Below are 24,935 nucleotides of genomic sequence, written 5' to 3'. Positions count from 1 at the left end.
TTGTTAGCTTCACCATGTTCACCACGGGAACCTCCATAAGTTCAAAAACCTCTCCACTTCAACAAGCCAATCCAAGAAATCTTCAACTTGTAAGTGCCCATTGAAATATGGAATTTTAGTCTTCATGCGATAGTCTTCTTGGCCTTGGTTATTGGGTTGGGCATGAACGTCATGAATTTCTTCCTCCGACTCCGCATCACTATCTTCTTGATGAGGACGTTGTGGGGGACATCGTTCGTTACACCGATCTTCTCCTCTGTCTTTGTTTGGCCGTGCTTGGTTTCCTAAGGTCAGGATCATCTGACGTAAACCCTCGATTGCTGAATTGAATTCATCACGAGTGATTGGTTCCCTATCTCCACGGGTCCTATCTTCTCCATCTGGACGAGCCATTGGAGGCACTTCGAGTCAGGCAAAAATCTGCTCTGATACCAATTGACGCATCGAGATATAAGAGATAGGGAGATCGAACGATAACCCTACAAGTAACAATGTCGGAATCCACCAGAGAAATTGAGTAAACCTCAAATATATTGATTGAAAATAATATGAATAATCTCAAGATGCTCCAATGCATTCCTTTTATACAAAAGAAACCCTAAACTTGCTTCGAAAGCTAATGAGAAACCCTAGACATGCTAAGAAAGCTAATTAGAAAACAAAAAGGAAAATAATAAAAGTCTCCCAAAATATTCTAAAAACTTTAAACACTAAAAAGTCAAAGTAAACGATAGTATTTGTCACGCTGTTCTCTTGAAATGATAAGTCATGGGCCTAATTATGAGCTCGTAGCTCATACTTGCATAGATTGGGCTTTACTGGTGCGACGACGTGCGCGCCTGTCCAGCTGTTCCTCGATCAACTCGGCTATATGTTCTACATCAGCAGGACATCAAGTTCTCCATTTAAAAGATAATCCAATCATGATGGAATTTGAAATTGCTTTTCGGGTACTCGCATAAATTACCACATGGTTTCTTCTTTCCTATTTGATTTCCTTTTTCTTTGATGTCCTCTTTGGCAGACACGAACAACATTGAACAAGTCTTAGCCATTGTGCCGTTGAAGTAAGAGAAGTCCAGAAAATTCTAGGAATTTCTCTACATCTTTTAACGGCATTGCCAATCAATTTTGGTTTTGTGATGGATAGCCCATCATGATAAGCAATCCCTACGGAGTGCTTATGAATTGGATGTTGAGCACATCCTGGAAGCGCCTGAGTGAAGCCGCACTTTGGAGAAAATCAGGTCTTGATCCTATGATGATTGAAATCATATTAGCTGTCAATTCGTAGCTGGATGTTATAGAGATATTTGAGAGGAGGTACGCCTTGGAGTAGATTCTCGACTTAATTTATGATGATTGAAATCATAATAGCCAAGAATCCCCATGGGTTGATTATACTGGATGTTGAATGCATCCTTGCCATAGAGAAATTCCTGACTTCTTTTGATGACGGGTGCTCCTTTATGCCACTGCTCCTCTCTACCTTCTGCCCCTCTCCTTCATTCCTGCGGCTCCCCCCTTTTTTTTAGGCCTCCTAACTCCCTTTTATAGGCCCTTAGTTTTGAGAAGTTTAAGATTAAATGACTAATCACTCATTGGCCTCAGTGTTTGACACAAACACTTTAGCCAAAATAACCTGCGGCCATGTTTTCTAATCATTGAAAAGAAAACTTCTTAATTATCAGAGAATTATATATGGATCATCTATCTAAAGGGAACATTTTTGCTCATCATTTTAACCCAATATGTATGCTTATTATGCTAAAATATGAAAACTATGAGAGAATATTTGTTTGTGAGAATTTTCTGTGTATTCTTCTCCTTGTAGGAGGTCATATTTATAATACAACGAAACCTGAATGGGCAAGTCAATAATAAATTCCTAAATCTATTTACAGTAGGAAATCAGGAATTAAAGTAAATCAATTACAATTATAATAAGAATTCTTGGTGTGTAAGGAAAGTAAGTCAATATCCACAAGTCACGCCAACATATCACCCATTTCAACATTTGACACGTGTACATAAATATAACCATGATTACATAAATCAAAGTAAAAAGTTAATCATGGTTATGCTTATGAACACGTGTCAAGTATTAAGAAGGGTGATGAACATACACTTTAAGTTAAAGTGACAGCAAAAATATTTCCCTATCTAAAAGGCACCGAATTTTCATGTATAGATATTGAAAGCAGATACATACTGTTTCCACTATTTTTTACATGTTAGCAAATAAGCGATATGTTTTGGCATCAAGAACTATTTGTCGAACAGATGCCACTGCCCCTACCCCGACCAACAAGAAGGAAACTCCTGCTATCAATGTGTTCACCCAAAAAATAAGGCTCTGTTTGGAGGGTTTGAAAGTTACGTTGTAGAAAATCATTGGCAAAATGAAGTCTAGAGGAATGCATCCAAATGCCCCAAACAAGGCCATGATATCTCCAAAGAAAGGCAACATTGCAGCAAATATTGTAGCTACCACGACGGAAAGTGACCGGAGAATCAATCTCGGCACAACATTACGGATGGAAAATTGAGGCATCTTTGGGTCTGCAAATTTTTTCTCAAACACTTCATTTGTTGGCTGCAAGTAAACCTACAGATAGACAGACTCATGTTAGTCTTGTGGAATAAGATGCATGGAGCTTCTAAAATGCACTCAAGCATTTGATCAGTGCACCCATCACCCACAAATATATCCAGACTTCCAATTATACTCCTAAATTTATTGATCAAAGAAATTAAATAATCCTAAATCCTAATTTATGTGAAGAGAAATTTAAACTTGAGTGTAAAGGACGGACTTACTGCCCTGACTAACTAATCTAACTCACGTGTAATATGCTTTTTTTATCGGTTTTAAGATGCACATATGTTAAGGCTCTAAACTTATGTTGGTAACGCGTTTGGGTTTCTTGTGGGCTTGAAAGTCCACCCAGAAAAGTCCATTTTAAAATTAATTTTTTATAATTGGAAAAGTAATTAGTAAGGTTATTTTGGGCTTTTGGATAAGAAATGTTGAAGCTAGCTTTTCTGTTTGTCTTACCACTGTGACAGCAGAAACTTGCGAAAGAGTGAAGACATTGGTCATGAGCAAAAACCAGGTAGGCAGTAAAGGCTTCTCATCACCCATAAAATTAGAAAGAACTGTTCCCATTGCTTGATTTCCAAACGCCCAGTACCCAGAGATTGCCACACTGAAATATGTTGTCACTATCACACTATAGCAAACACATAGGCCTTTGAACATCTTGCCTTTTACCGGAGGAGCTAAAGTTGCCTGCAAGTTTGATACATCTTTAGCCCATTGAATTCAAATATACAAATAATTGATTGATTTCTTAGCTCATTATCTTTCAAATAAAGAAATAATTGATTGTCGTTATGGCAATATTGTTTTCTTGGAAAACAATCTACCCTATTCTATTATGAAAATGTTATTCTAGCCCATATACATACAAGTACGCACAAGCGCTAACCAGTAAGTTCATATGCCGCTAGTTACTCGTTTGGGACTACTCCAAAATGTAACTTCATAATCCTAACCTTCTTGTGAAATTTCATCCAAATGAAAGATCAACCGTTTAACCACTTGATTATTATCGCGATTATTTACTTGTTTATCGAAAATATTGTGTTCGCTTATTTATTTAGTTACACTAAGATAATTAAATATTTTCAATTTGAGTGAATTTTTACGCGGATGATATATCAATGATCACCTAATTAAAAAGTGAAAATGATTCAGATTATGAAATAGATTGGTGGTATGGGCCAAAACTTGTGAATATGGCCGTATTAACATGATAAATAATTTTTGTACACTACCACGTGATCACACGAACAATCTCACAAATTTTTCTTTGATTGTTTCACAAGAAAATATTTTTCTAGTTTCAATTCATGAGCAACAATTTAAGCAAGTAAATGAATGAAAAATAGGTCAAATACCTGTATTTCAGGAATTATTCCACTTGCATATGTAGTAGCGATGATTGAAATGGCATTGAAGATACCAAAACTGCGGTCTTTTGCACTTCCTTTCACGGTATAGTCCCTTACAGGAGCCTTATTAGAATGTCCTGCAAAAGAAAAAAGAAAATGTATATTTTCTTGAAAATTAGTTTTCACTTCTGTAAAAACAGAAAACGAAAATTATTACCAAACATGTTTTCAGCTTTTAGAAAAAGTGATGAGAAAAATTGAAAAATTGAAAAATGAAATGATTATCAAATATGCCCTAATAATACCAATGTATATAGAACCAGCCGTGACGCAAGCGCTGAATGCAAGGCAAAGGATAAGAGATACAAGGTTTATGTGCCTTAGGGAGTGGAAGGATGGCATTTGAGCCAAAAATAGTGTCACGCCTCCAAACATAGTTATAAATTGGTAGAGCTTCATTTTCCCATCTGGGTTGGAAAGCAGGTAAATAAACTGCCAAAGAAACCCAAGAAAAGACAATTATATATTAAGTTTATACATAAATCTACCAAGTTCACTAGCATAAAGTAGAAGTGTAAACTAGAAGTGTTCATGTTTAGTGAGCTATTTTGTTTAAACTATAAGTGTAAACTTGGTCATGCTTTGTCGACCCACAATGTATACAAATCAGGCATTTTCTAGTAGCGTGATGATAGAAATAGAATAATTTTTCAGTGAGACGATAATACTGTCATTTCACAAATAACTTTGTTTTTTTGCCCCAAAATAAAGAATTAGTTGATAAACATGAAATATATACTAAAAAATGTACCAAAGTGTACTAATGACAAATCTGGGGGACACACTAACCTTTAGGCTCTGCCCTCCAAGTAGAGTGCAAGCAATAACAGCACCATAACATATCCAAAATTGCAAAGGACCAACAAAATATTTGCCCCATCCAGGACCTGGCAACACATGAAATTAACCACATGCATAAATATATATAGTCTCATTTTATAGAGGGATCCCTCAAATAGACATTATGTGGGATCCACAATGAATTCCACTTCAACGATTCAAACCGTTTATGTTTTAAGTCTTCGTTCATAGATATCTTTGGAAAAAAAAAAAAAAAACATTGGAAACTATTGAGACATCTAGTTGTTATCAACAAAATCGACGTACACGATATTGTTTCAAGAAAACACTAAAATAACAATTACACTCACCTAAAATGTCTCTGGCCATGTCTCGAAAGCGAAGCTGACGATGTCCAAGCTTTTCTTGGTGCTCCAGAACCAGAGATAAAAGATTGTAGGAATAGAAAGTGACCAAACCAGCCAAGGCAAGGCAAATGAGTCCTCCAACCCAGCCTAGCAAGGTGAGCGCAAATGGAAGACTTAGAAGCGCGGGAGCCGCTATGGATGTCGTCAAGTGATACCCACAATGCAACCACGACCCTATACCACAAATCAAACCACCCACATACAAAACATTTAGAGACGGAGAAGTAGATAAATACATCTTATAAGTACATCATTTGCCAATTTGTATTTTGATCCGTCAAATTTAAGGAACTAAATAGTCATTTTTCAAGTTTGAGGACCAAAATGTAACGAGTATAAGTTCAGGGACTATTGTTCCTAAAAACTCCAGCGGACTCGACTTGAAATGACCATTTTACCTCTAAATTTGACAGAAAATGTAACAAATCTGACGACAGATCAACAGTAGGAGAGGAAATGAAATTACGTTGGAAGATCAAAATGCAAATTGGCCATAAAGTTAAGAATTATTACTCCTAAAAAGCCCGAAAAAGAAAAGGAAAGAGAAAATAGAACCCTAGTACTGAAAGCTCCGGCATAAAGTAAAAAGAAAATCAAACAATATCATATCATATAATAAGTTCTAAGCACTAATAACCTTGAGATTTGAGGACGAACAAGGCTCCGGCATCAAGCTCTTTTGGAGGGTTGGCAACCACACCGTTTTCCTTGTGAACACTTGCAGTTGCAGTTGCAGATACTTCCATCAAGTTTGGAGCCACCGTTCCCATCTCTCTCTCTCTCTCTCTCTCTCTTCAGTGTATGCTGAGACACATATAAGTATATCCTGTACTTGGGTGGGTGACTCGCTATACTGATGAGAGCATAAGAAAGGGATAGCCATGCCCAAGTCAAAGGCAACCATACACTTTCGACTGTTGGATGCTAAAATTAAGATAAATCAATAAAATGAAGAAATAAGAAATGATATATAAAAGCTAGATGCACTTGCACGACGACGGCATCTTGGAAAGAGTTCAAAGACTGTTTTGGACAAGTCAAGAAAGCCGTCCGCCAACAGCATATTATACTAAGATACAAATTTGGTTATTATTTTTATGTAGAATATGTGCATCTTGGTCTCAAAAGTCTTAACAGTGACGATTAATTGGGACCTGAAACCAAATCATTTTATAGCGACAATGGATTCGCTATATGAAGAAAGAACAACGTACAATTTACATGGAGAGGTTTGAGATCCTAGAACGACAATGGATTAAGATATCTCTGTTTGGCAATGCGCACACTTATTTAATTTACTGTCAGAAAGTGAGTTTTTGTTTAACATTATAGAGTCAAATGATCTTCTCTCCTCATATTATATGTAGATATTATCAATTCCCCCTTCCCCCTCCCTCCTCGGAACTATATAAAATTGGTCAAACTACTTGCACAATAGGATGCCGTTAAATAGAGTCACGAGTTGAACACATGAGTCATCTTTAAGGGCCTCTTTGTCATTTCATGCCTCATTTTAGTAGGTCACGGTATCAACACTTGACTTTCTTTTGACGACATTTAAGGGCACTTTTTGTATAGAATATGGCATGATATGACCAAGAGGCCCTCAAAAGGTTCGACACGTGATTTTATTTGATGGTATCTTGGATAAAATTGCGAGAGATGATGGTGAGAGTAGATTGACCAGTTTTGTATAACGTGGGGGGAAAATAGGCCGAACAAAAATTCTGTGGCGAAAATTTTTCATGCAGTTATTTGGACTGGCCTAAGCGGGTTCAATTTCAGACTCTCTTCTTGTTATTTGGCTTGATGCTCTTGATTTTGTAAACTTTGCCATTTGATTTTGCATTTTCTTGCACAGCTTCTCCAATTCCATGACCTTCCATTGCATACCTTGTAAATGTGCTCTTATATCTCATTGTCAGCCGAGAGATTGAATTTATCGGCATAAACCACATGTTCATTGGCATCAAATTTCCTTCCCCCATTTCTAACCTCATTTGCACTACTACATACACCAACGACAAAGCATAAACAGCCTCATATAGATAATCTTTAAAAGAGACTCCATATTTTTTTTGGTCTAAAGGGACTCGATGGAATAAGAATTTTTTTAAATGTCCTATTTGAATGCATGGATCATAATTTACAGAATCAAAATTTAACAAGAACAAAGGTTACGCAGTAGAGTAGAGTGCAGATCAAACCCACAAAACAAATTTTTTTTTTTTTTCCTGAGAAAACGAAGTAGTTCTTGCATATTTAGCTGTGACAGTAATCTGACTGAAAAGGAGTCCTTTTCGCTTCAACTCTCAAAGACCATAACACATGACACTAGTGAGTCATAGTTTAAACTAGTAGTAAAAACACTATATGATAAATAAACAAAATAATAGCCATACCAGCTTTGATGTCAACAGCTGCAATTTTCAGAACTAATAGCAAGGCATATACACCATCCAAAAGCAAAAGAAGAAACTCATAGAGATACAATGATAAAACTAATAAAACAAGATTTTGTTCCCTTTCTTTCTCATTTCATTCCCTTTTCATTACAACTTTCCATGATATTCCATTCCTTTCAAAACTCCCAGATTAATACAATAATCAGGAACAAACCGCCAATTACAGATTTGACAGCATTGAACATTGGTTCTAAAGTATCTGGATTACTAAACTTTTGGCTACAAAACTTAGTCCAGATAATTTAGAAAACTTAAAGGGAGAACCAATCTGAATATAACCAATCTACTGTAGTATCAATAATTAATGTAGAGCTCAAAACGTGCTTGTTCACACCACAAATTACAAATCAAGTGATGAGCAAACCAAGTGTGTTTTTGTCGTGGGTTGCAGCAGCTATTCGATTATCATATTCAGACCACAGAATTATAGTGCTCACCAAGCCCAAATGCATGCTTATGGTACGACAACATAATACTCGAATCAGAAGAACCAGTACTGCTGCTATCAGATTTGTACTCCTTGCCCATCTCCACATCAGGGAAGGATCCTGAGTATATCATGATATGCTTTTTGAGGCAGTGAGTTAAAGCACCAAGCTCTAGCTGTCCTCCCCATGCTGCTGTTGACTCCACTTCTTTACAGTAGTTCTCAAACCTCTCTGCAAGTGAATCCTCAGAATCTCCATCTACTGGATTCTCTGACAAGAAAAATGGGAGAAAATCAGATGCATGCTTCCTCATATAAGCAGCCACCATTTCTCGAAGCTCTTGGTACGTGTAAGGTGATGAACCTCCGGAAAGATGGGCCAGCTGATCCTGGATAGCTCGGTAGAGGCAATGACCATCGGGCTTTATTTCATTAATGGTCAAACCAAGCGGTTCAAGCTTTTTCGCTAGTTTCTCATTCTCAATCATTCGATCACTGACTAGGTTGCTCTGCTCTTCTTGAATTCTTTGCTCCCTAGCTGCATCTTGCTGAGCCCTTTTGTCCCGCCTCTTTGAACTCTTGCTGGGCTTTGCTTGGTCAGGTTGACTGAGGACAGAAACACCAGCTATGGCTTTGACTAAATTGTCAAGTTTGGCTTTCTCAGTTCCATTACTAGTGCTATAGCCTAATGAAGCAAGTTCTTCAGCATGTTTTTCTTTAAGCTTAGCAGAGAGCCGAGAAATCTCTTCCTCCACCTGCTTTTTCTTAGCTTTTTGTTCAGCCTTGCTCCCTTTGGCAGCTGCCTTCTTCATTTCAGTTTCCTTGTCCTGAAGTTTTGATATCTCTTTCCTGTATAAGCAGACATGTCAAAGGGGAATAACAGAACTATCTATGGGAAAGTTAACAAGGTCGACCTAAACAATTTTAAGGCACCAGCCTCAATGAACATATAATAAATCGTCATTCTTGTTATATCAACCACTTCTTGGAGAACATGAAAACGCATCACCAATACAAGTTCGTCAATGCAAATATATATAAGTTAAACTGATCTTATTTGCACTACCAATGTAACCACCAGCAAAATACAACATCATAAGAATAAGTAGAAGAAAACAACTGATAAAAATGCAGACTTGATGAGCAAACAACCTGTGCCTTGAAAGCATTTCGTCGCGAGTTTCCTGTGCATTTTCAGATAATTTGTCTGACATTGTTTCAGATACTTCTTGGGCATCCTCCATTTGAGCAACCCTTAAAGCCACGTTGAAAAGTATTAGTATTATCCATCAGGAAGATCATAAACTTTCACACTTACTAAACCCTGGCCTAACCCAACATCTAATAAAAGAAGAAAGTAAGAAATTTTCATGACTAAACCAAATCCAAACATGAAAGATAACAGACCAAGAGCTAATTTTACAATAAAAAAATAAGACACTGTTTCGGTTCACGGATTTGAACCAACGATTTGGGCATGCTGAGATTATGAACCTGAAAATCCAAATTAATTTGAGCTGATATGTATAACGAAATCTAATTACCTGAGAGTCCTAATCAAATTTGATTACCCCTTGCAGACTGCAGTTGATGACCCTGGTTGACCGGCGACGTCTGGGAGTTTGACAGAGAAACAGAGTGTGAGAGATGAGAGATGAGAGATGAGAGATGATAGTTTGGGTTAGGGTTTGAGTTCGAGATATGGGCCGAGTAAATGAAATTAGGGATTGCGGCTGAAACTGAGAGTTTGCGAATCTAGAGAGGTGACGGTGGTATGAGATAAAGAGTTACAGAAAAGAGAAGGGGAAAAATAACATGCTAAAAAAACTACTATACCCCACGCGACCACATTAATCATAATTCCGAACAAATATCACAAAACTCTAAATTAATTTAGTGCCTAAATGAACACTATCATCACTATTTGAAGAAGCGCCGTCACGATTTACACCAATTATCTCATGTAGCCTTAAAGTGACAAAACTTATGATAAATATGGGAAAAATATGACTCTCAATAATAACTACGCATAATAACAAACAAATACACCAAAACAACCATTACAAAGAACAATTGGGTGATTGTTGGGGTCTTTTTATTGGAAGGCTTGACTGGTTGCTGGTTGTTGGACTGCTGGAAATAAGGTGCATCAAGCCTTTGTGTACCCCATTTATGAGTTAGCAAGAACTAAACCCAAAACACTCCAAAAGATAGTGGATCTTAGAGAGTACTTTGTTTGGACTCCTCTTTGGCTCCTAGAACTAGAAATGGAAATGAGATTCAATGCTTGAGACAAAATTAGAAAAGGGCTTGACATGAGAGGCATGAGGTGTGGGAGCTAAAGACCACAAGTTTAGCAAATGAGAATAGATGTGTTTCCCTTGGTGTTGGCTATTCTTGAGCTTGGGAATAAGGTTTTTAGGAGATTTTGGTGTTTAATGACGTTTTGACTATGGTGATGGAATGCATAGCTTGGGACTTTGAAGATTATGGTGTTTATGGGTATGCTTCTTAGAGAAGTTTATGAGTTCTAGAGATGGGAGGATGAAGTAAAGGCTTGGGGTTATGCTTCTGTCTGGGCTTTACAGGGAAGAAGGATTTCAAGAATAGAAATGTGAGAGAAACATTTGAGGAGGTTATGGATGGGATGCTGGCAGTAACCAAGGGAAATGGGTCAATGGTTGCTTGGGTGCTTGCAGCAACCTAGAGAAAGGTCCCTTTGCCTGGGTCATGAATGCCAAATTATATAAGGCAGGGATCTTCCCTTATTTCCAAAAGGTAACAAGAGGTGTGGAACCAGCGTATTTCCAACGAGTAAAAAAGAGCATTGAGACATGCTTATTTCCAGTAGGTAAAACTAGTTAACAGAAAATTAATTATTTCTTATGGCTTAAAGGAAGTACGGAAAACAGATTGCTTTGAGTGGGTAAAAGGAAGTACTGGGAACGGCTTGTTTCTAGTGGGTAATAGGAGTGGCGTAACATGAGGCACCATAAAGTATCTCATTTGCTTATCCATATGGAAGAGCTCCAATGGGCTTGGACTTTGGTGCTCCCTATTTTTTAGTTAAAATTTAGCTAAAAAACCCACAAAATATTGTGAAACTAGGTAATTTGTAAGGAGAAATAAGAGGAAGAAAGAGGCAGTGTAATTTGCTCAAATCAACTTGTATTCTATTCATATTTGGATCCACTATTTATAGGGGTAGAGAGGCCTAAATCATTTACCAACCATAATTGGTAGGTTACAAGTATATAATGATGGGTATTATGATAGGTTAATAGTGGCTATTATTGTGGGCATCCATAACCTATAAACCCATAACGTATGGATTTATAACACTCCCTCTTGGATATCCACCATACAATGATATCATGTTGGATGTGCTAAATGTTGCCTTGTTAAAAACCTTGTCAGGAAAAATCACATGGGATAAAAACCTGATCAAAGAAAAAAAGAGTATGTTGCACATACATCTGATGTAGTAAAACTGAGGAGTTTCCTCGATTGATATCTCCCCCTGATCTTCAACAGTCTGATTGCTTGTAAAGTCATCCCATCCCTATATCATATACCAACTTCTGAAATATAGACTTCGGAAGAGCTTTGGTGAAGAGGTCTGCTAGGTTATCTTGGGAACAAATTTGTTTGACTTCAATCTCTTGATTCTTTTGAAGCTCATGTGGGTAGAAGAACTTTGGTGGTATATGTTTGATTTTGAGCTACACAAGCAGCATTGTCTTCATACATGATTGTCAGAGCTTTTGTTGTTGAAGAAAGATCACATGTTTCCAAATGTGATGAACTAGGGATCTTAACCAAACACATTCTCTACTGGCCACATGGAGCGCAAGAATTTCTGCATGATTAGAAGTAGCAACCAACGTTTGTTTTGTAGATCGCCATGAGATTGCTATATTTTCACAAGTAAACACTTAACCAGTTTGGGAGCGACCCTTATGTGGATCAGAGAGATACCCAGAATCCGGGTATCCAACAAGATTTAGACCATTGGGAGGTTCGTTCGAATAAAACAGGCCCATTTCAGTTGTTCCGCGAAGGTAGTGCAAGATATGCTTTATACTATTCCAGTGTCTACGTGTTGAAGCTGAACTATACCTGGCTAATAAATTTACTGGAAATGCAATATTTGGCCTAGTACATTGGGCTAAATATAATAAAGCACCTATCGCACTAAGATATGGTACTTCTGGACTGAGTATCATTTCATCATCCTCTTTAGGACGGAATGGATCTTTATTTGTGTCTAGTGGACGAACTACTATTGGAGTGCTCAACGAATGAGCATTATCCATATAAAATCGCTTCAAAATTTTTTCTGTGTAAGCTGATTGATGGACAAGAATACCATTGGGATGATGCTCGATCTGCAAGCCCAAACAATATTTAGTTTTTCCAAGGTCTTTCATCTCAAATTCACACTTTAAATATTCAGTAGTTTTAATGATCTCTTCAGGAGTTCCAATTAAGTTCATGTCGTCGACATACACTGCTACGATTGCAAATCTAGAATTCGATTTCTTTATAAAAACACAAGGGCATATGGGATCATTGATGTAGTCTTCCTTAATCAAATATTCACTAAGACAATTATACCACATTCTCCGGATTGTTTCAACCCATATAGTGAACGTCTCAACTTAATGGAGTACATGTTCAGTGATTTAGTGTTTGATTTTGCCAACTTGAGTCTTTCTGGGACTTTCATATAAATATTGGCATCTAACTCCCCATACAAGTATGCAGTAACAACGTCCATAAGACGCATGTCAAGTTTTTCTGAAATTGCAAGACTTATTAAATAATGGAACGTAATTGCATCCATAACAGGAGAATATGTTTCTTCATAATCAATCCCAGGCCTGTGAGAAAATCCTTGCGTAACGAGTCGTGCCTTATACCTTGTAATCTCATTTTTCTCATTACACTTTCTTGTGAACACCCATTTATATCCCACAGGTTTTACACCTTGCGGTGTTTGAACCACAGGTCCGAATCAACCCCGTTTTTCCAAGGAATTTAACTTAACTTGGATTGCGTCTTTCTACTTTGGCCAATCAGGCCTCTCTTTGCATTCATCAACATATAGTGGTTCAATATCTTCATGACCTTTTATAATTTCAACAGCTACTACGAAAGAAAAAATATAATCGATAACCATTTCACTACGGTCCCACAATTCATCATTGCATGCGAAATTTACAGAAATTTCTGTATTACGTATCTTTTCCTCTTCATTGGCTTGTGTCTTTTCAATGACACTTTCACTCTCTGGATGATTTGTAGGTTCAAGGCCAATCTCTTTCCCAATAATATCTTCATGAGCGTTTTCATTGGGGTTGGAATATGCTTTCGATTTTCTCTTTCTAGGAGCTGAGTCCTTCAAACCAATAGGTCTACCTCACTTCAGCCGTGCAGTAGATGATTCATTTGCTGCAACATTGGTTAATCTGATTGGGATATCAATCCTTGCTGGTGTATTTGCTTCAGGTATATGTGATTTTGTCACTTTTCCTATGTCAGTGAATGCCTTTGGCATTTGATTAGCAATTTGCTGAAGGTGGACAATCTTTTGTACTTCATTTTCACTTTGAGTTGTACGAGGGTCAAGATGAGACATAATGGATATGTTCCAACCTAATTCACGATGTTCTTCAGGAACGATCTTTTCTCCCCTTAACGGCGGGAAAAATGTCTCATTATAGTGACAGTCCGCAAAGCGTGCTGTAAAAGTATCTCATGTCATAGGTTCGAGATAGAGAATGATAGTTAGTGAATCAAAACCAATGTATATTCCCAATCGACGTTGAGGACCCATTTTAGTGAGTTGTGGGGGTGCAAATTGTACATAAACTACATAACCAAAAACCCCTAAATGTGATATATTGGGTTGTCTCCTAAAGGCAAGTTGTAAAGGGGAGAATCGGAGTTGGGCAACGGGCCTCAAGCGGACTAAAGTTGCTCCATGTAAAATTGCATGTTCCCAAGCAGAAGTTGGCAACTTTGTCTTCAATAGCAAAGTTCGAGCAATGAACTGGAGACGCTTAATAAAAGCTTATGCTAATCCATTTTGAGTATGGACATGGGGAACTGGGTGCTCAACATCAATCCCAAGTGACATGCAATAGGCATCAAAAGTTTGGGAGGTAAACTCACCAGCGTTATCAAGTCAAATTGACTTTATTGGATAATCAGGGAATTGTGCTCGTAATTTAATTATCTGAGCAAGGAGCCTAGCAAAAGCAACATTGCGAGTTGACAATAGGGAAACGTATGACCATCTTGTAGATGTATCGATTAAAACCATAAAATAACGAAATGGTCCACAAGATGGGTGAATTGGCCCACAAATATCCCCTTGAATTCTCTGTAAGAAAGATGGACATTCAAAGTCAAGTTTTGACGGAGATGGTCTGATGATCAATTTCCCTTGGAAGTAAGCTTTGCAAGACTGATCAATGGACAAAGTACTATGGTAAGGCTTTAAAGGATGTCCATTTGAATTTGAAATAATCCTACTTATCATTGTGGATCCAGGATGCCCAAGACGATTATGCCAAAGCATGAGAGTCGTTGGGTCAATGAACTTCTGGTTCATGATAGCATGGACTTCAACTGCTTTGATGGTTGTATAATATAACCTAGAAGAGAAAGCAGGAAATGTTTCCAATATACGCCTCTAGTTGTTGATATTGGTAGTAATGCAAAGATACCCCACATTGTGATCCTTTCTAGTTTCAATATGGTATCCGTTCATTCGAATGTCTTTAAAGCTAAGTAAATTTCTTCTCGATCTCAAAGAGTACAAAGCGTTATCAATGGAGAATTGAGTCTCATTGGGTAACAAAATTTGAGCTCTTCCAGACCGTCAATTAGGTTTGCAGAACCTAGTATGATAGCTACCTTTGCTTTTGATAAATGTAAATTATCAAAATATTTTTTATCTCGAAGAATTGTGTGCATAGTTGCACTATCCGCAAGACAAATGTCTTCGTCATTTCTCCCAAAACGAGAGCATCCATGATTGTTTTCCATGCCTTCAAATTTATAAGAATATATATATATATATATATATAAATGTTATTCAGAAAAATAAAATGCAAATAAAGTCTTTTATTCAATTTTATTCAATGAAAAAGATCCAAACTAACATGTGTAAAGGAAAAATAAAAATAAACAGGAAATAAACTTAGCTCAAACAACATAAAGCGAAGAAAAAAAAATACAACAAAATTAATTGGGAAGCATCCCACCACCAATCATAGGATCAAAAGATTTGCCATCAATATCAACAAAGAGGTCTGAAACATCAAGGTGAGTTGCATCCACTGGTTCTAACTCTGTTGGATCAACATCCATCCAATATGTCTTACCCTTTTTTTCTTTGCCCTTGATTGAGGCTTGGTAAAGATCAACCAAATGTTTTGGTGTGTGGCATACACGTGCCCAATGCCCATTTGTACCACACCTATGACATGCTTCCTCAATCACCCTGTCAGTTGAAGGTTGGGAGCCATTTGCCTTGTCTTGTTTGTTCCACTTCTAGTGGTTATGGGATGCTTGGGTATTTCTTGGACCCAAGCGATTTCTATTACTATTTTGGTCTTGACCATTACGGGTACCCCTACCACGACCACGTCCTCGACGACGGTCGCCATGTGATGAGGTAGCATATGCCTCATGAGATGGTGCCAAGGCAGCATTCACTTCATGGAGTAGTGCAAATCTAGTTGGACGGGACTGATGGTTCTGCATCAGAAGTTCATTATTCTATTCAGCTAGAAGTAGACAAGATATGAGGTCTGAATACTTGTGGAAACCTCGCTCTCGATATTGTTGTTGCAAAATCACATTGGAGGCATGAAATATGGTGAAAGTTTTCTCCAATAGGTCTGCATCAGTTATATTCTCTCCACAAAGTCGTAACTTGGAGCTAATTCTGAATAGAGCAGAATTATAGTCAGCCATTGATTTGAAATCTTGTAGACGCAAGTGCATCCAATCATGGCGAGCCTTAGGAAGAATAACCGTCCTTTGATGGTCATATCTTTCCTTGAGATTTCCCCAAAGGGCCAACGGATCCTTGACCGTAAGGTATTCACACTTCAATCCTTCATGGATGTGGCGTTTGAGAAAAATCATGGCTTTCGCTCGATCCACCAAGGATGCCTCATTGCCTTCCTTAATGGTTTCCCTTAGGTTCATAGCCTCAAGATGAACCTCAGCATCATTGATCCATGAAAGGTAGTTCTTTCCAGAGATGTCAAGTGCAACAAATTCGAGCTTTGCCAAGTTCGACATTTTCTATATAAAATAAAATGGAATATGTTAGAGCTCATTGTTGATATAGTAAAACATAAATATATAATGACCAAAACTTCTGGTTTGGGATGTTTAGACAATTAGAATTGAGGAACTTCATGCCTTCAATTATTTTGAATCACAGAAACTTAGGTTCTGATTCGATAAAAGAACTTCAGGTCCTTATCTATTACGAGGATCGAGGAACTTCAGGCCCTGATCTCTTGTTAAAAAGAAAAAGAAAAAAAAAACTCATCATAACATATTGTGTTTAAATAAAATAAAATAAAAACTTCAAAGTAGAAATGAAAGAAAGAAAGAAATAAATAAATTGCATAGTACTCGTGTTTTAAATAGCTACAACAAGCATGCATACAAGTTTTCAATTAATAGTGGTCATATAACAACCAAAAAAAAAAAAAAAACTACATGTTCATGCATTCATTGGAGTAGGGCTCGTTAATGGGCTGGGCCGGACCGGGCTTTAAAGAGAAGAGAGAAAATATCGGGCCGGGTTTTTTTAGAAAATTCAAAGCCCAAGCCCGACCCATGAGCCGGGCTTGAGAAAGCCCATTGGGCTGGGCTTAAACGGGCCCTACTTCATTTAAAAAAAAATTCATAACTTAATCATAAAGGCATTTTAGTCCAAATTTGAGATTAAACTCACTTAATTCCAATATTTTCACTTCAACCCAAATTCATAAAACGCCCAATAAAGTCACACAACTTATAAGATTTTCCACAAAAATAATAAAATCAAGTATTATTTTTGAGGTTATTACATAATTAGATCGTAATACGTTTTAAGAAATCATTTAAAAAAATACTAAGCATAAAAAATAAAAAAAATTAAAGGATGGTATGAATAAATATGCAAATATTTGGTGATGTGTTCAAGAAAAGCATGATTATATTTGGTGGTACGATTATGTTTCGTGATATGATTATAATTGACACAAATTAACGTGCTAATCATCCAATTATAAACTAGGAATGAGTAAAGAAAAGTAAATGAAAAGAAACAAATTATATATGTGATTTAAGTGATATAATCCTAAACCTAAACTCTTATTTATACATAATTATATATATATATATATATATATATATGCGGGCCTCACGGGCCGGGTTTTTGTGGGCGGGCCGGGCCGGGCTTTCTTGGGCTTAATCGGGCCGGGCCTATGGGCTGGCCCGGGCTTCAGACACCTAAGCTCAAGCCTAGCTTGGCCCAAGACGGGCCAGCCGGGCCCCCATCGGCCCATGAGCCCGCGGGCCAAATGATGAGGCCTACATTGGAGAACCCATAAGCATACAGACTTTAAATTAGGTGATACTCTCGGCAATTTAAATCATGTCAAAAACATGATTTTAAAAAAATCAGCCGTCATCGAGTTTTGTAGATAAAAGAAAATATATATATGGATGAATGTAAGCTATGGAGAAGAACATTACCAAGAGCTTTCGTGCTGATAACGTGTTGTGAAACTAGGAAATCTATAAGGAGAAATAAGAGGAAGAAAGAGGCAGTATAATTTGCTCAAATCAACTTGTATTCCATTCATATTTGGATCCACTATTTATAGGGGTAGAGAGGCCTAAATCATTTACCAACCATAATTGGAAGCTTACAAGTATATAATGATGGGTATTATGAAAGGTTAATACACTACAAAAAAAAAAAAAAAAAACTTTTTTGTGAAGGCAAAACGAAGTCGGAAAAACGTTGTTCCGAGAGCAGATGGCCGTCAGACGGTGTCGGAAAAGCGATCATCGGAAAAGGTACATTTCCGACGAGCCGTCAAAAAAGGTTTTATTTTCAACCAGTGATGTGTGTCGTAAATATTATGACATCGTCGGAAATTAATTTGACAAACAATGATAATTTAGTATTTCCGATATACCAAAATAGTCGGAAATAATTCGAAGGTAGTCGGATCTATTTCTTATAAGATGGCTTTTGTTGTTTCCGACAAAACTTTTATGACAAGAAATCTTGTCTGAAATACTATTTCCGAGGACTAAATTTATTTCCAACTATGTTTGTTCATCTGAAATAAACATTTTCGAGAGAAAAATTGCATTGAAAAATAATTATTCTTTGTTGGAAATAATGCGTAGGACCTATTTGTGAGGAACATAGGTCGTCAGAAATGTTATTTATGACGGTGTAGACCGGTTGGAAATAATGAAACGTGTCATCGGAAGTAGCCAATTACCATGGGAATGTGGTGTCATAAATGAAATCACTATTCTCGAAAATGACTCGTAAGTTATATTTCTAATCAATATAGGTTGTCATAAAAGTTTTTTACAATGAGCAAGGATGTCGAAAATGTAATCAGAACTGTAGTAAATAGAATAATTATTCTCATAAATATTATATTTTCATAATAAAATATATAAATAATATTTCCAATCAGAAACTTTTTTCATAAATATGTTTTTGTCATTCATTAATATAAAAGAATTGAACAATATTCATTTCATATCAACTCATATATGTCTCCAACTTCTAAACTTTGAATTCTGACATTACTAAATAAAATGTCTTTGGCAGATGATAAAAGAACTAGTTGGGCTCTTCCACGACATCATCACTAAGATAAGCATCAGAACAACTTCCCACATTGTCCTGGTATAACAAAAACAAAAACAAAGAACTATAATAAGACCTAATATAATTTGAAAATGGGAGTAACAAATGCAATTAAGAAGTAATATACATAACAAAAGCTATACCGCATTAGGTGATTGCCTTGCACTGTGAGTAGAATTTTGTGGGTTATTGTTAATCAGCATTTGAACTTGTTGTTGCAAAGTGCTCAATTGACCTTTGACATCATTCAATTCCTCTTTCAAATGCTCATGATTTTCTTCCAATTCCACGCACCTACGCTTATTACAGTTTTGGTTAGTTGAGGAGTAGTACGCATTTTTAGCTTTAACGCCACCGCCAAAGCCAAGAACACGACCATGACTCTGGGCAATCACCTCCCTATATATATCCCAATCATTGACATCAAGGTTTTCCTATTCAACAATAGCCTTTTTGTTTTCCATTTTTTCCTGTAGTAAAACTATAAACACATGTTTCATATATAGACACAATATCATGCTAATGGAAAAATAAGAAGCTGGACATTGAAGTGGAAACCATACATAAAGTTCTTTCGCCTTTTTGCTTGGCCAATTTTCTCCTTCTCCATTCTTACCCTTACTTATATGAATTTTTTTTGAAACAATCGATTGGATTAGGTTCAATTACAGTTCTATCAAGTTGTTAACAAGAAAACATGAATATGATAAGACAATAAATTCAGTCATCCAAGTTCCCTTAAAAAACAAATGACATAAGCTCTAATCATGATACTAGTGCAATCACCAACTTCACAATCATAGCTTCAACGATGAAAATAGTTGAAGACCTTTACATACATGCCTTACATAAAATATTCAATTGTTTACCTCATCTTTTTGGTATTTCGCCATTGGAAATGAACCAGTGTTGTGCACTATTGTTGATTTTTCCTGATTAGATATGTTTCTTTTACTTTGATCCTGCAAATATAATTCAAAGTAGATGCCATCAAATAGATAGTTATTGCAAACGATGTAAAAATTAATAACCCACAATAGAATGGTAACTCAATAATAATGTATGAAATAGCTAAAACATCTTATTTAAATTAACGTTTACCTGCCACTCAGGCTTTAACCATTCATCAACCATTGCAATCCATATTGCAGGATCAGGTACATTCTCTGGGCGGTTTGCATATCTCTGACCAGTGCTTTTGTATTTTTGAAAAATTGGCCTTCTCAAGTTCCACATCCAATCAGCAATTTTTTTATTTTTTTTATATGTTCGGTGAATGCAACCTTCAATTCTTCCTCAGAACATGTGTAAGTATATCCAACTTCTATGAAATGCTCAAATAATAGATTTACTTGAGTCTCTGGATAATTTGAAAATTTTACCCAAGCTCCTTTAATCTCTTGCTTGAAAAGTACACCTATATTCCGAGCTGCTTCTTTGGTTACCATGCTAGAGGAAATTGAATCATTAAAGTACTTTATATGCCATCAAATAAACTAATAATAATTAAGCTACACTTGTCAAGTCTAAGAAATAACTAGAATAACTATTGGTAACAATAAGTAGTGTATATGTTTAACTTCTCTTATATATTTCAATCAGCATACCCTTTCCTTTTCCTCCCTTGGCCTTCCCTCTGCCCTTTTTTTTTCCAGCACTTAATCCTAATTAAGAACAACAATTAATAACATTATATTATTTATATTATTTATAGTTTTGAAATAATATAAGCTATACCTTGGGTATTTGAAGGTTGAGTCTCAGAGCATGTCTCTTGAGTTTCTTGTACTTCATTATCATGAGATGGTTCAACAGAGGCATGTTGGACTGCAAAGGATCTAAGTAACTCTCTCTGTTCATTGGTTGATGATGTATTGCGACTCCTTCCTTTTCTTCCCACAGCTACATTTGTGTTCATTAGCAAAATAGACAATGCTAGAAAGAAATACTATTATAATAGAATTAGACATAAAACAATCAAAACAGTAATAAAAAATACTCTACCAAATATAATAACAACTGAAATAACCAAAGACTTTCAGTATTCCAAACATAAATAAAAATACTACCCATTTATAAATAAAAAATTTATGACACCAAATAATGCAATAATCAGAATCACACTATATCTCATTCCAAATCCATATGATTAGTCTCATCCTCGTCTTCATCTCCACCCTCATCCCCACTGTTATTAATATCATTACTTTCGTCTTCATTTTGGTTGGTAGTTGTGTGTATACACCTTTGAGCCTCTTCTTCTTGGTATGGTTGTCCTTCATCATTAGGCATTTCATAAACATTTCTAGCCTTTGTTTCCACCACCACACTCCATGTCTTATTCTTTATTTCTTTGACATAAAATACTTGTGTTGCTTGGCTTGCCAACACAAATGGATCCTTAGTATGTAACTTGCATGTTGTGTTAACACTTGTAATCCCATAGCGATCAATCTTATAACCCCCTCCTCTTTGGGTTGTATCATACCAATTGCAATTGAACAATACAACCATTTTCTTCTGTGTATAACAAAGCTCTACAATTTCTGTTAATGTTACATACCAAGGAACATCATCAATTTGATTCTCCCCTTTAACCATGACACCGTTATTTTGTGTTTTTTTATTCTCATCATGATGCAAGGTATGGAACCTAAACCCGCTCATATTGTAACCAGAATAGTGAGTGGCTCGCCTTTCAGGACCATGGGCCAAAGCAAACATTTCCTTACTCACTTTCCCGTCCTTGTATAGTAGTTCAATCTACAAGTTAAGAAAAATATATATTTTCAATGACCTTTATATGATCCCAAAACTTAAAGTGAAATTGCAAACAAAAAAATATTTTCTTACTCTCTTTTCAAACCAATTGGCAAATTGATGCCTATGTGTCCCATCCACATCTTGGACTCCAGAGTGGACTAGAGAATTTTTATGTTCTCTGCATGCATGAGATAGTGTTAACAAACAAGTTAATGTATGCTCATATTCTCTCAATGAGTGTGAAGATTTCTTACTGAATAAAAGGCTCAGAATCATCATTATTTGTTAAGACATAATATGTGGCAGCCCTGTGAAGCTCAATACTCATCTCCCTTAATTCACTTTTCCCAAAAGCTTTACCAAATGCTGAAAATATGGACATGATTGTTGTCCTCCATCATAGTTTCTCTCTGTACGACTAAATCTAGTTTCAACATGACTCAAATAGTGAGAGCAGAATGTTACGCATTCATCTGCCCAGTAACCTTTCGCAATAGACCCTTCTGGGTGAGCCTTATTACGAACATAACTCTTTAGCTTGTGCGAATACCTGTATAAGTATTAAACATTAGAATTTTTTTTTTTTTTGAAAATATAAATCAAAGACAATCTATAGAAAAATAACTTCTAAACCATACATTACCTCTCTGCAGGATACATCCACCTGAACTATACTGGGCCATGTCTTTTGCTTCCCATGCTAAGTGACAAGATAAGTGAACCATGATATTGAAAAAGGCAGGAGGGAATATTTTCTCCAACTTGCAAAGGTTAGAACAATCTCATTTTCAAGCAATTCTAAATCTTCTATTCTCAATACTTTGGCACATAATTCTCTAAAAAAGTAACTAAACTCTATTAAAGCATCACATTCATCTCTAAGTAATAACTCTCGCGCCACAAGTGGGATTAATCTCTCTAAAAACACATGACAGTCATGAGTTTTCATGCCTAAAATAATGCATTCTATCGCATTGACACACCGAGATATATTTGCTGAGTATCCATCTGGAACTTTTAAGTTCATCAACCATTGAAATACAGCTTTCTTATCATTATTTGATAGTTCGTAATCAGCTTTAGGCCAAATAATCTTCTCAGCCTCTTCTATAGGATGAAGTTTTGATCTTATACCCATTTCTTGGAGATCAAGGCGAGCATTTAACGAATCTTTTGTCTCACCATCAATGTTCATCACTGTGCCAATCACATTTTCAAATACGTTCTTCTCAATGTGCATAACATCCAAATTATGCCGCAACAAGAGAGTTTTCCAATAAGGCAATTTGAAAAAGATACTATGTTTCTTCCAATTGTGAGTCTTTCCAAACCCAGCTATTGTTTGCTTTGTTCCATTCTTATTGTGGGTTATTTCTCTCAGTTCACTAAGTTCATTTATCATATCAATGCCCAATGGTCTAGTTGGAGCAACCCTCTTCTCTCTTGTATTATCAAACTGCATCTTCTGATTAAGCCATGAGTGATCTAATTGTAAGAAACGTCGATGACCCATATAAAATTGCTTGGAGCCATGATGTAAATTAAGATGTGAGGTATTGGACCCACAACATGGGCAAGCCAATTTTCCTTGTGTACTCCAACCTGACATATAAGCATATGCAGGATAGTCGTTGATAGTCCACATGATTGCAGCTCGCATTTGAAAATTCTGCTTTTTAGATATATCATATGTTTCAACGCCAATTCCCCATAAGTCTTGCAACTCATCTATCAATGGCCTCATGTATACATCAATATCTTGACCAGGGCCTTTTTTTCCTGGTATAAGTAAAGACATGAAGACATAAGGCTCTTTCATCAACATCCATGGAGGAAGGTTGTATGGGAATAGAAGGATTGGCCATAAGCTATACTTCACACTCATATTGCCAAAGGGGTTGAATCCATCAGTTGCCAAACCAAGTCGTACATTGCGCGACTCATTACCAAAAGACTCACGTATTCTATCAAGAGATTTCCAAGCTTCAGAATTTGCTGGGTGCCTTAACACACCATCTTTCACACGTTCCTCATAATGCCATCTCATATCTACAGCAGTCTTAGAAGACATAAATAATCTTTGAAGCCTTGGCGTTAGTGGAAAATAACGCAACACCTTCCAGGGAACCTTTTTACCTTTCTCTTTCCCACCCCGACCTTGTGACTTCTATCGTGAAATCTTACATGTAGGACATTGAGATAAATTTTCATGCTCCTTATGATAAATTACACAATTGTTCTTACATGCGTCAATCTTCTCATAATGGAAGCTGAGATCTTTAACAATCTTATTTACACCATACTTGGTTGCAGGCAACTTTTTACAAAAAGGAGATGTTTTTTTCAACACTTCCAGCAGCATGTTAAAAGATTTATTGCTCCAATTATTGCTGCACTTGATATGCATCAAGGTAACAACAAAAGACAGGTTGGAGTATGTCTCACAACCCATGAACAATAGCTCTTCCGCCTCTTCTAACAATTTGTAAAACTTTCCTACATCTCTATGTGGCTCTTGCAGAAAAACTTCTTCTATTAAACCGTGCATGTCATAAATTGACTCCAGATTATCCACTTCGTTTCCGTTACTACTACTACTATCACTTTCATCACTATCATTATCCTCATCTTCCCCGTGCAATACCATCGAGTATAATCAAGCCTAATACCCTTAAACAGAAGATGTTCGTGTACTCCATCACGAACCCGTTTATCCCTATTACTACATTTAATGCAAGGACAATAAATTTTCATGTCGTCATACTTCAGATGCTTATATGCTTATATGCCTAATCAATAAAATTGGCAACTCCAGTAAAATACTCATGTGTTGACCTCCTTGATCGCATCCATGATTTATCAATTGGCATATTATCTACATTTGATTGAGACAAGATAGAAATAAATTATAGTAAAAGACAAATAACAATTGGCATATTACATTGATCATATATCGATCATATACATAACACGTTACACTAGACACTACCAAACTCTGATAAAATGCATTGACATGCATCTGATATGCATAAAAAATCTCATGCTTTAATTAGCAAAATCGGTACCTGCAAAAAGTTGGGGTCACAAATTGCTTGACTTGCTCTCTGTTTTCTAGCTAGAAGGTAAGTGGTCACATT

The 24,935-nt window shown here is 36.5% G+C and overlaps 3 protein-coding genes and 1 long non-coding RNA gene across 4 annotated transcripts; all 4 read right to left on the bottom strand.

The window, feature by feature from the left end:
- Nucleotides 1–2,152: 2,152 nt before the first annotated feature.
- On the bottom strand, nucleotides 2,153–5,995 carry LOC117619560 (GABA transporter 1-like). The gene is made up of 7 exons (XM_034349546.1): nucleotides 5,863–5,995; nucleotides 5,169–5,399; nucleotides 4,807–4,904; nucleotides 4,263–4,449; nucleotides 3,964–4,094; nucleotides 3,059–3,292; nucleotides 2,153–2,608 (listed from the first exon to the last, which is right to left on the bottom strand). Exons 1-7 carry the CDS (start codon nucleotides 5,993–5,995, stop codon nucleotides 2,228–2,230), a joined length of 1,395 nt encoding a protein of 464 aa, XP_034205437.1. The 3' UTR covers nucleotides 2,153–2,227.
- Nucleotides 5,996–7,721: 1,726 nt separating this feature from the next.
- LOC117620312 (OVARIAN TUMOR DOMAIN-containing deubiquitinating enzyme 5-like) lies at nucleotides 7,722–9,984 on the bottom strand. The gene is made up of 3 exons (XM_034350476.1): nucleotides 9,662–9,984; nucleotides 9,270–9,371; nucleotides 7,722–8,966 (listed from the first exon to the last, which is right to left on the bottom strand). Exons 2-3 carry the CDS (start codon nucleotides 9,359–9,361, stop codon nucleotides 8,102–8,104), a joined length of 957 nt encoding a protein of 318 aa, XP_034206367.1. The 5' UTR covers nucleotides 9,362–9,371; nucleotides 9,662–9,984; the 3' UTR covers nucleotides 7,722–8,101.
- A 3,555-nt stretch (nucleotides 9,985–13,539) lies between these two features.
- On the bottom strand, nucleotides 13,540–16,439 carry LOC117618094. Its single transcript, XM_034347718.1, has 3 exons — nucleotides 15,990–16,439; nucleotides 15,761–15,887; nucleotides 13,540–13,862 (listed from the first exon to the last, which is right to left on the bottom strand). Exons 1-3 carry the CDS (start codon nucleotides 16,437–16,439, stop codon nucleotides 13,540–13,542), a joined length of 900 nt encoding a protein of 299 aa, XP_034203609.1.
- Nucleotides 16,440–18,948: 2,509 nt separating this feature from the next.
- Nucleotides 18,949–20,469, bottom strand: LOC117620129. The gene is made up of 4 exons (XR_004584676.1): nucleotides 20,137–20,469; nucleotides 19,905–19,997; nucleotides 19,179–19,329; nucleotides 18,949–19,071 (listed from the first exon to the last, which is right to left on the bottom strand). It is a non-coding gene; the product is annotated as an uncharacterized LOC117620129 (long non-coding RNA).
- Nucleotides 20,470–24,935: the final 4,466 nt, after the last annotated feature.

Source organism: Prunus dulcis, chromosome 2, assembly GCF_902201215.1.
Source record: "Prunus dulcis chromosome 2, ALMONDv2, whole genome shotgun sequence".
Taxonomy (NCBI): Eukaryota; Viridiplantae; Streptophyta; class Magnoliopsida; order Rosales; family Rosaceae; genus Prunus; species Prunus dulcis.
Note: the sequence above shows the minus strand (reverse complement) of the source record. Positions and strands in the feature narration are given on the sequence as shown.

Coding starts and splice junctions, on each gene's coding strand:
- LOC117619560 (XM_034349546.1), bottom strand. CDS start 5,995: ATGGGAACGGTGGCTCCAAACTTGATGGAAGTATCTGCAACTGCAACT. Junction 5,400..5,862: donor GTTCGTCCTCAAATCTCAAG/GTTATTAGTGCT, acceptor TTTGTGGTATAG/GGTCGTGGTTGCATTGTGGG. Junction 4,095..4,262: donor GGCTGGTTCTATATACATTG/GTATTATTAGGG, acceptor TTTCTTTTGCAG/GACATTCTAATAAGGCTCCT.
- LOC117618094 (XM_034347718.1), bottom strand. CDS start 16,439: ATGTCGAACTTGGCAAAGCTCGAATTTGTTGCACTTGACATCTCTGGA. Junction 15,888..15,989: donor CCATATTTCATGCCTCCAAT/GTGATTTTGCAA, acceptor CTTCTGATGCAG/AACCATCAGTCCCGTCCAAC. Junction 13,863..15,760: donor AGGACGTGGTCGTGGTAGGG/GTACCCGTAATG, acceptor ATACTTTTACAG/CACGCTTTGCGGACTGTCAC.
- LOC117620312 (XM_034350476.1), bottom strand. CDS start 9,361: ATGGAGGATGCCCAAGAAGTATCTGAAACAATGTCAGACAAATTATCT. Junction 8,967..9,269: donor GAAATGCTTTCAAGGCACAG/GTTGTTTGCTCA, acceptor CTGCTTATACAG/GAAAGAGATATCAAAACTTC.